We start from the raw sequence: 10819 nt of genomic DNA, 5'->3' as shown, positions 1-10819 counted from the left end.
AATTTAAATTGGGGGAGTCGGGGTGGGAAGGTATGCGGCAGGAAGCTGCTGCTTTCTGTTATAAGCACTGTAGCACTTGTCTTTTTTAATTATCTGAACATGGTATTTTCATAAAAAATAAAATTAAACTAAAAACCAACCAGTGAACGAAACAACTATGAGTGTAGAAGAGAAAGCCCAAGGGACTAACAGGTGACTCTGGATAATCAGCCAAACCATCTCTTGAACAAGAGGAAGCATATATGAAGCTCACATCAGTAACCATTATTAACGGTTGTTCTAGTCCCAAATTCTTCCCCTACGAAGAGCCAAATCATCCACAACTTAGTATAGGTCACATGAAAAGCTGCCTCAAAGAAAAAAAAAAACAAACCCATATAAACCAGATGTTTTCATTTTATCAGATTTGATGGAATGTTAAGTGACAGCTCTTTTCAGGAACACAAATAAAGTAAGAGTGACCTGTTGTAGAAACAGAGAATTATTCTTTTATGAGCTGACACTCAATGGAGACAATACCTGAATCAAGAGAACAGATACAGTTGGTGTAAGTGAAATTACCTGAAGAAAGTCACGAAGAACTGTACCAGGTCCATAAAATTGCTGTGCTGGGAGAAGGCAATCTGTGGAAGAAAACATGAAGCATGATTACAGAGGCTAAGAAATAGCACCACTAACTTAGCCTTCTCATTCCAAGAGTTAAACGGAAAAACACACTTTACATTTTAAAGAAGAAATTAATGAAGCTTTTTCATTTAAGGAAAACTGCCTCGTATCTTTAGTTTCAGTTCAACTTTTCTTGCTTCATGGCTAACCCAAAAGTAACATTCTGAGGCTTCAGCACAAGCTCCCACAGGCCCCTCTGTTCTTAGATCTGATCAAAGTTCTTTTAGTCTGATCTTGAAGACGTAACTCCTACATTAAAACCCTAATGACAGCCAATTAACCTCCCTGCCTTCATCCCAGACAAAATGCTCTCCTTGTTTGCTTCAAATTCCAACTCTTGGATCTACCTCAAGGCAGGCGGCCGCATTTTGTGCCTTTTATTCCTTCAATATTTATGTACTTAGGGTGTACTCACTTCAAGATACTATCCAATTTTTTATCGTATCTGAAGTTTTGCTACATTGAATATCACTTGGCAATCCATATGCCATTAGTTGGCAATCAACAGGTCGTCGGTTGGAATTTAAATACTTTACTATACAGTTAATGGTCTTTTATCTAAATTACCAAAAAAATCCCTAACGTATTTCATCAAATCTAACACAGCATCAACTGAAAGAGGCAGTATTTTGCATACTAAAAAACACTGCCAATTAAATTATGACATAATACTTTTTTATCACTGAGTATTAGATGCATTGTGATTTCAGAGAAACTAGAACATGAAAAAACGTGCACTTCTGAATTTATTAACTAATTATGTTCTTATTATTACCTAGAATACATGTAACACTAGCCAGATGTCATGATCTGCTTTTAGGAAACATAGTCCTCCTTAGAAAGACAACGGTAATATAAACAATTACTGAATAAAGTGCAGATAATAAGCATAGTAAAAATCACGGAAGTAAATTCTGATTGCCATCTTGTTTGCCTGATCCCAGCCACACCCACGCCTGTCACTGCAGCGACTCCCATCCTCTGATAATGCCAGAAAATACTAGCCCAGTGCTTCCTTTACGGCCTTACTCTCAAAGCAGCAGAAGGGGAGGCTGCTGCTGTTTGCCCTTTTTGAAGTCTTATTTTCTTTTTGACATTCCATAAATAAATATTCAACACTATCTACGCCATGGAGCATGGAATTTGAAGTTTTTGGGTCCTCCTTTAGGCATCGTTTATAATCATAACTTTAAAGTTACATAGATTTCATATGATAGATAGGAGAAATCCACATTCTTTGCTCTTCCCTCATTTATTACAGTGGCTATAAACAGTCCCAAGTTATGGAAAGCTCTATGAGAGAAGCAAAGTTGTGGCATATGGGGCACAGTTCTCACACAAAAGGTTTTTAATAAGATCAGAGAAGGGTAATTGTGTAAACAAGGTTATTCAACCTTGGAGAATGGAGATTCCAAAATTACAACACGTAAAGAGGCAGAAGGAAACAGACTCTAGTCCCAGCTGTTTACATTTTAATCTTTTACAACATTAGTATGCCCTCAGTGTTCACTTAAAGAAATCCATGACAAGCTATTTACTCACTGCTGGGTGCCAAGAAAGTCTGGATGCTGAGGGCATCTCTTCTGAAGGCCTATTAAGTGTCCATGTGCCCTGTGCCGCACAGCACTCATCAGGGCAGCTCCCTCCCTCAGTGCTAGGATTCCAGCCTGTCATGCTAACTGACCCATTAGCCTGATTTCTTGCTAAAGCAAGGCCACACCAGGTTCATGTCCGATTTCTAATCATAAAGAATCTGCCAGTATGGCTGGTACCCAAGACTCAGGCATTACTCTGATCTTTATTATCTAAGTCTCCACAGTTGTAAGGTTGTATAGGAAAGCAGAAGGGTTTAAGTATGGACTGACCACTTAGAAACATGTAGCCCTGCTTAACACATATTTTTGTTGCTAGATGCCGCTAATTGGTTCTGACTTATAGTGACCCTATGTACAACAGAACAAAACGCTGACTTGTCTGTGCCATTCTCACAATTGTTGCTCTGTTTGAGCCCGTAGCAGCCACTGTGTCAATCCATCTCATGGAGGGTCTTTCTCTTTTTCACTGACCCTCTACTTTACCAAGCATGATGTCCTTCTCCAGGGACTGGTCTCTCCTGACAACATGTCCGAAGTATATGATGTGAAACGAAGTCTCACCATTCTTGCTTTAAGGAGCATTCCGGCTGTACTTCTTCCAAGACAGATTTGTTTGTTCTTCTGGCAGTTCATGGTATATTCAATATTCTTCGCCAACACCATAATTCAAAGGCATCAATTCTTCAGTCCTCCTTAGTCATTGTCCAGCTTTTGCATGCATATGAGGTAACTGAAAATACCATGGCTTGGGTCAGGTGCATCTTACTCTTCAAAGTGACATCTTTGCTTTTTAACACTTTAAAGAGGACTTTTACAGCAGATCTGCCCAATGCAATACATTGTTTGTGGATCCAAGTAAAATGAAATCCTTCACAACTTCAATCTTTTCTCTGTTTATCATGATGTTTGTGGCTTATTGGTCCAATTGTGGGGATTTTTTTTTCCTTTATGTTGAGGTATAACGTATACTGAAGGCTGTAGTCTTTGATCTTCCTCAGTTTAAGTGCTTTGAGTTCTCTTTACTTTCAGCAAGCAAGGTTGGTTATTTGCATAACGTGGGATGTTAATGCATCTTCCTCCAATCCCAATGCCATGTTCTTCTTTACATGGTCCAGCTTCTCGGATTATTTGCTCAGTATACAGACTGAATTGGTATAGTGAAAGGATATAACCCTGATGCACACCTTTCCTGACTTTAAACAACACAGTATCCCCTTGTTCTGTCTGAACAACTGCTGTTGATCTATGTACACGTTCCTCGTGAGCATAATTAAATGTTCTGGAATTCCCATTCTTCACAATGTTATCCATAATTTGTTATGATCCACACAGTCAAATGCCTTTGCATAGTCAATAAAACACAGGTGAACATCTTTCTGGTATTCTCTGCTTTCAGCCAGGATCCATCTGATATCAGCAATGATATCCCTTGTTCCATGTCCTCTTCTGAAACTGGCCTGAATTTCTGGCAGTTCCCTGTCAACATACTGCTATGACTACTTTTGAATTATCTTCAGCAAAATTTTACTTGCGTATAATATTAATGATACTGTTTGATAATTTACGCATTCTGTCGGAACACCTTTCTTTGGCTTGGGCACAAATATCACAGGAACATGCAAGCCACCACAGTACGACAGGTTCACAGACAAGTGGTGGAATACTTATATATATCCCTACCCACTGTGTCAGTCTTTGAATGATACGACGATGAACTTATTGTCCAAACTAAGACGCTTCTGAGAGTGAGAGAGAGTGCTGTCCTTAACTCAAAGACTGCCATGTAATACAACTCATTGCAAAATCAAAGCTGTTGGACAACTGCTCACACGAAGCCATTGACAAAAGAAAAGGTGGCAGATTTAGCCCTATTATTAAATGAAGAAGGGATAAAGGATGAAGACCTACATGTGTTTTGAAACACTCTGAATAGGATTAAGAAAGGACCTTGGGAAAACTGATGGGCCCCCTGACTCTTGTTTTTGAAATCAGGCAATGAAGTCAAGTCTGAAGTGAAGGATCCTGTTATCGAGCTACTGGACATCTGAGCACCCTCTACACAACTGAAGCCACACCTCCATCTCCTTACCTTGCTCTATTTTCTTCATAGTCCTTATGTGTACACTATTTATGATCTTTTTCCTCCACTTGAAAATAAGAGCCATGAGGACACGGGTTTTAATTTTGACTATATCCCCAGTGCCTAAAACAGTGATTGGTGCATAATAAATATTTCCTGAATAAACAAATATGATTACTGGCAAAAAATGAGTCTGCCCCTCACCTCCCCAAAAACAACCACCACCAACCACAAAAGGCCTGGTTTTTCTTTCTTCTAAACATCAGCTCATGATTACAATCATAATTTAAATTATGCTAACTATAATATTGAAATAAACATTCTCATACTTTTTGGTTTCACTTTTCCAGAGGATACCCCAATCAGACTTTTCTTCCACAATTCATTATGAAAATGTTGAAGTAGATTTGTGGCCTCTTCCTGATATTGAAGGCAATGAAGACTTCCTATTTAAAATTTATTTAATGCAAAGAAAAAAATCTCATTGTAATTTGTCAGTAAGACTTAGGTGTTCATTCTTCTGCCTTTGCGAACAGTAAATACCACTCTCCAAAAAATCTATAACTTACGGCCTCCTACATTTCTATAGGAGCCCTGGTGGCATAATAGTTACGTGTTTGGCTGCTAGCCAAAAAGTCAGCGGTTTGAATCCACCCAGCTGGTCCATGGTAGAAAAGACCTGGCAAACTGTTCCCATAAAGATTAAAGCCTAGGAAACATTACAGGGCAGTTCTATTCTGTCATATAGGGTTGTTATGAGTCAGAATCAACTTGAAGGCACAGAATAATGACAACAACATTTCTAAAACCTGATTCCAACTCAACTTCCAGCCTTATTTTTTATTTTAGGTCTTATTTTTTATTTTGGAATTGCAGATTCCAAAATTGCAAAAAAAGGAAAAAGCAACCTCCGTAAAATAACATTTTTTGCATAACTCATTTAGTGGCAAAACATGACCTGATCTGTTATGAGCCCATTTAGTCTTATTTATCCCAGTGTAAAATACATGCCTTTTACTGCATAAATAGTAATATGTTTGATTATGGTATGTTTGTCCCAGGCTCCTTTGGGCATGTTACATAAAATCTAAACAACTCTAAACTCAGAAGCCCAGCTAGCCACAGGGATTTTAGACAGGAAACTGTAGACTTGCACTTCCCAAGCACTAATTCTACGCTTCAGCCAAACAAGTGTTTTCAGTTTGCTGTACTGATGGACTTGATATTGCTGTCTTCAGAGTACTCTCCTGCTACCTGCAGTGTGGTCCTCCCTGACCTTCGTGGTCCACCCCAAACACTTCCACTTCCTCCCTCATACAGCCTCCCCCTACCCCCATCTCCCCCTGGGGGTCAGCATTCTCCCTCCACACCCTCTCAGAATTTGATCCACTCTTCTTTCAGGGCATGGGGTAATCATATAATCTTATTCTACCTTATACTATGGCTGTGTATGTACAGATATCCTGGAAAAGAGGTATTTTTCTGTCTATGAAGATACCAGTTTCTGACTTTTTAATTGTTATAGAAGAATGAAAAGGCAATTCCCTACCTCCCACACAAGAGCAAAGAAATTTTTGTGTACCAAGAACTAAGCCATGGTTCTCAAACTCTGGAGAGCTTGCAACAAAGAATCCCAGCCCCTACTCCTACACATCCATATCCTGTATTTTCAGGCTCCTCAGGTGATTTTAATGTTGATGTCCATGGTCATACCTAAGGAAACCCTGAATTAAGGAATTATTAAAAAAAAAAGAAAGAAAAAAAACTCTTCCCCTGCTCCTTTCCCTGAACAATTTCTTTAGCGTTTCAGAAACTGCACTGAAGAAAATTCTCGTCTTTACTTGGAAGGTTTGGCCCCGTAAGAAATTAACTGAGATTCTTCCCCAGGGGAAGGGGTGGAAGAAGAGAGAGAAGACTGCTTTGAAACAGAGAGAGGCATGGCCCAAATCCATGGGGTTCATTTCCTTGAGACTGGGAAGGGGACGGAGAGGTGGTTTTGGAGTTTCTGAAAGTACCGGGCAATGTAGGGTGATCTCATGGCTATGTATGGGCCAGGACAGTGGCAGGAGCAGTCAGCGAATGAAGGCTGCAGGGCCTCCCCCAAATCTCTAGATTAAGCTAATCCCTGAAAGAAGGGGATGGGTCCCTGTGGAAACAGGGGCAGAGAATAAATTTACCATCACTAATTTTACTGTGGGTAGAGGCTGAGCCCAAGCCTACTATAAAAAGAAGGAAATAGGAAATTTCTTATACTTAACCACCATGGAACAAGTTCTTTTTTAACATTTATATTTTCCAAAGCATCAACGATGTGCAATTTACAAAGTAGGTACTAAGGAAAATGAATGAACTAATGAATGTTGAATGAGTAGGGGAGGACCACTGCTTAATATAAAAGGTTTGGAAGGAGAGAAGAGGCAGGGTTCTAATTTGCCTTTATCTTTCCCCTAAGAACTATCTTCATCATTATCAGCATGTAAGGAAGGGCAAGGATAGGAAAAGGCAGATGGCTGCTCTGTGAGTTGAAGCCTTCTAGCTTCGAGGCAGCACTCATCAGGCTTTGAGGAAACCCGAGGTATGTGTGTATACCTGGCAACAGTTCTGTGGGCTGCTCTCATGGCCCCCTGGAGCCAGCAGCTTCACTAGGACTGAGCTCAGCCAAGCTGGGAGCCCATCCAGACCAGGACCCGTGGGTTCCTCGACTCTCCCTCTGCAGACGCTGAGGACCTCGTGAATGTCTAGCCCCTCATTAGGACCAGAGAGAGCATACGTGGCCATGGCTGGTGTCTGGGATCCTGCCTTGACCATGCCAATCTTGCCACACAGTTCTGGTCACTGAGAGGCTGGAAACCAGGAAAGGATTGATTTCCCCATAATAACTTAGGCCAGTCTACAAACCACCTTTCCACTCAAGCCTCAGCTTTGCTGAGGATGGAAGACTTTGTGAGCGCTGGGTGAGTATATTCCAACCTGGGTCTAGGGCTGCCACATCCTTGAGTTTTGCTATAACGAAACAACTTTAAAAAAAATTTTTTTAAACCAATATTCCATATGAAACTCCTATGTTGAGACCACAGGCTTTGGACTGGATCCCAGTGACAGTCACCTGGCCTTACACACCACCCACCTAATGGTGGTTTATGCTGACACAGAAACCGTACACTGAAGCTCTGGTCGGGGCCTCCAGGCCAGTTAAGATCACTGCATCACTCATTCCCAGCATGCGAGGTAACACTCACCATCTATCCACTGTTGGTCTCCTGCATCAATATTGCTCTGGGCTTTCTCACCTAAATTTCCTTCTAGCTGTCCCTTTTCACTGCTCTCCAGAATTCCTATTTCATTTAATCATATTTATTAAGAATTTAAAAATCATCAGAGAACTACATATACCTGGCTGAAATATCAGAAAGTACCGAAGCGCTGATCGTACAAAGCAGTGGTGCCTGCCCCTCCTCTCCTCTTTCTGAGACTTCTTGCCAAAGGCCTCCACTTTTAACTAGGTTTCTTTTCCATTATTCTGGGGGTTACTTTCTTATCACCAGTATCTTTTTTACTGCAACTCTTTGTCTTTGTCTTTGTGGTAACATTGTTATTTTCTGATTTATCCATTTTAGGCATCGCCTATAATCACTACTGTTAATGGAAGGTGATGCAGCCCGTCATTACTTCCTCACCTTCCAGTATAGTTACATGGTTGTGTTCAGGGCCTCTCTCAGTTTCTTTGCTGTTATCCTTATGGTGATGCAAAGATGCCAGCAGAGACAGGAAATGGATACAACACCCCTGAATGTGGGGAGAGGGAGCATCTCTTGTCCACAAACCGCTGAGAGAGCAGGAGATGGTACGGCCATGGCCCACTAGGGGGCAGGTTCCCTGGGCTCAGGGAATCAGCAGATACACTGCTGCTTTGGGGAGGGTGGGAGTTTGAAGTCAGCAGGCTCTCTGGGACACTCCTTTTGCCATTCTCACTAGGGGTGGGTGGCCTGAGGGAGAGGTGGTTTTGCCCCGACCCTTCCTGATAGTTTAGGGACTCTGGCTATGTGCCCAACTGCCCATGACTTTATAGGACAGAGATGAACTGCCCATAGGGTTTCCAAGGCTGTAATCTTTATGGAAGCAGACTGCAGTATCTTTCTCCTGCGGAGCTGCTGCTGAGTCTGAACTGCCAACCTTTTGCTTAGCAGCTGAACGCTTAACAACTGTGTGACCTGGGCCCCTAAATGATACACATGGACCTTTATTTCTTGTTCCATCATCTGTATATCTTTTTCATTTTTTATTATGAAGAATTTTACACTTTTAAAAAGAAGAAAGTTCTGATGCCTATCCTGTAATGCGCTTATGGAGTGTCTACAACTGATAAACCTTATGCTGTAAGAGAGAAACGTGAAATGTAGTCCTTGCCATTAAGGAAATCTTTGTGTAGTTAAAAAACTGAAAAGCCTATGGCTGTGGAAACACGGATGAGGAAGGGAAATTGCTCTGGGGTGTGCTTAAGGGTCATCCAGGTAGAAACCCCTCCCTGAGTTTCTACACAAGAATTCCACCTGTGCTCCCTGACTCAGGCCTGGTCCCTTCCAGCCCACTTCCAACTACTGCCAGAGAGGTCTTTCCGAAAGATTGGTCACTCTGCTTAAAACATTTCAACAACTCTCAGTGGTTTTTGGGTTATAGCGCAAACCCCTCAGCTGAAACCCCCAAGCTCTTCACGATAGCCCCTACCCTGCTTTCCAGCTCCCTGCTCACAAGCACCGTCACCTCAGCTCTGCTGAACTCTTAGTAGTTTTTGAAAGTGATCTGTCATTCCCTCTCTCCACCATGAACACTCCCCTCGACGCTATGTTCCTCGATGGTACTGCTTCTCCTCACTCACAGAGGATACGGAGCACTCCTCTCCCTTCCCCTCTCTCGGGTCCCAGGACAGGTGGGCATACCCCCACCACCCAGTACCTGACATGCACCAAGGCTCTTGCTGTCCACTCATCTGTAGCTACTCTGGACCAGAAAATCTGCTGAGTGAGTGGGTCACAGGAAGTTTAGTGGGTTCCTGGCTATGGGGATCACAGGAGACAAAGCCATCCCAGCCAGAGGTGGTGGTCACTCATGGTGCGGAGGAGGCTGCCCTGGGAGAAAGGTCCAGATGAAACCCAAGGGAATAACGGCATTAAAGAGCTGAGAAGAAAAGTCAAAACCACTGTGAAAAACAGAAGACAGGAGACTTTCAAGAGAAGGAATAATAAATAACAATCATGATGAAAACCATGAGGTAGTACAAGAATCTTAAATGTAATTTAAACAAAGAGAGATTTATACTTTAAATACAGCTTAGTTTAAAATGTCTTCCATAGCTTTGTAATTCTTTCTTTTAAAATCCTTACTGTGCTTTAAGTGAAAGTTTACAAATCAAGTCTCTCATACAAAAATTTATATACACTTTGCTATATACTCCTATTTGCTCTCCCCCTCATGAGACAGCACACTCCTTCCCTCCACTCTCTTTTTCTGTCCATTCAGCCAGCCTCTGACGCTCTCTGCCCTCCCATCTCCCCTCTAGACAGGAGCTGCCCACATAGTCTCATGTGTCTACTTGAGACAAGAAGCTCACTCTTCACCAGTATCATTTTCTATCCCATAGTCCAGTCCAATCCTTGTCTGAAGAGTTAGTTGGCTTTAGGAATGGTTCCTGTCTTGGGTTAATAGAAGGTCTGGGGACCATGAACTCTGGGGTCCTTCTAGGCTCAGTCAGACCATTAAGTCTGGTCTTTTTAACAGAATTTGAGGTCTGCATCGCACTGCTCTCCTGCTCCCTCAGGGGTTCTCTGTTGTGTTCCCTGTCAGGGCAGTCATCCAGTTGTAGCCGAGCACCATCTAGTTCTTTTAGCAGAATAGACATTTTTACAATGTTAAGTCTTCCTATCCATGACCAAGGTATGTTTTTCCACTTACGTAGGTCTCTTTTGGTTTCCTGCAGTAGTGTCTTGTAGTTTTCCTTGTATAGGTCTTTTATGTCTCTGGTAAGATTTACTCCTAAGTGTTCTATCTTCTTGGTGGCTACTGTGAATGGTATTGATTTGGTGATTTCCTCTTCGATGTTCTTTTTGTTGGTGTAGAGGAATCCAACTGATTTTTGTATGTTTATCTTGTATCCTGATACTCTGCTGAACTCTTCGATTAGTTTCAGTAGTTTTCTTGAGGATTCGTTAGGGTTTTCTGTGTGTAAGATCATGTCATCTGCAAATAGAGATAATTCTTCTTTCTTACCAATCTGGATGTCCTTTATTTCTTTATCTAGCCTAATTGCTCTGGCTAGGACCTCCAGCACAACGTTGAATAAGAGTGGTGATAAAAGGCATCTTTGTCTGGTTCCTGTTCTCAAGGGAAATGCTTTTAGGCTCTCTCCATTTAGAATGATGTTGGCTGTTGGCTTTGTATGAATCCTTTTTATTATGTTGAGGAATTTTCCTTCTATTCCTAT

General features: G+C 41.7%; 1 protein-coding gene across 3 annotated transcripts in view; it reads right to left on the bottom strand.

Moving 5' to 3' along the window:
- Window positions 1-10819, bottom strand: part of ATRN (attractin) — a 214129-nt gene that overhangs the window by 43350 nt on the left and 159960 nt on the right. For all 3 annotated transcript variants that reach the window (XM_049869254.1, XM_049869251.1, XM_049869253.1), the window contains exon 25: window positions 562-623. In XM_049869254.1, coding sequence (XP_049725211.1) covers window positions 562-623 — 62 coding nt within the window. The remainder of the gene's footprint in view (window positions 1-561; window positions 624-10819) is intronic.

The sequence above is a fragment of the Elephas maximus genome, chromosome 25 (assembly GCF_024166365.1).
Source record: "Elephas maximus indicus isolate mEleMax1 chromosome 25, mEleMax1 primary haplotype, whole genome shotgun sequence".
In the NCBI taxonomy this organism is placed as follows: domain Eukaryota; kingdom Metazoa; phylum Chordata; class Mammalia; order Proboscidea; family Elephantidae; genus Elephas; species Elephas maximus.
This window is presented reverse-complemented; position numbering and strand designations above follow the sequence as displayed.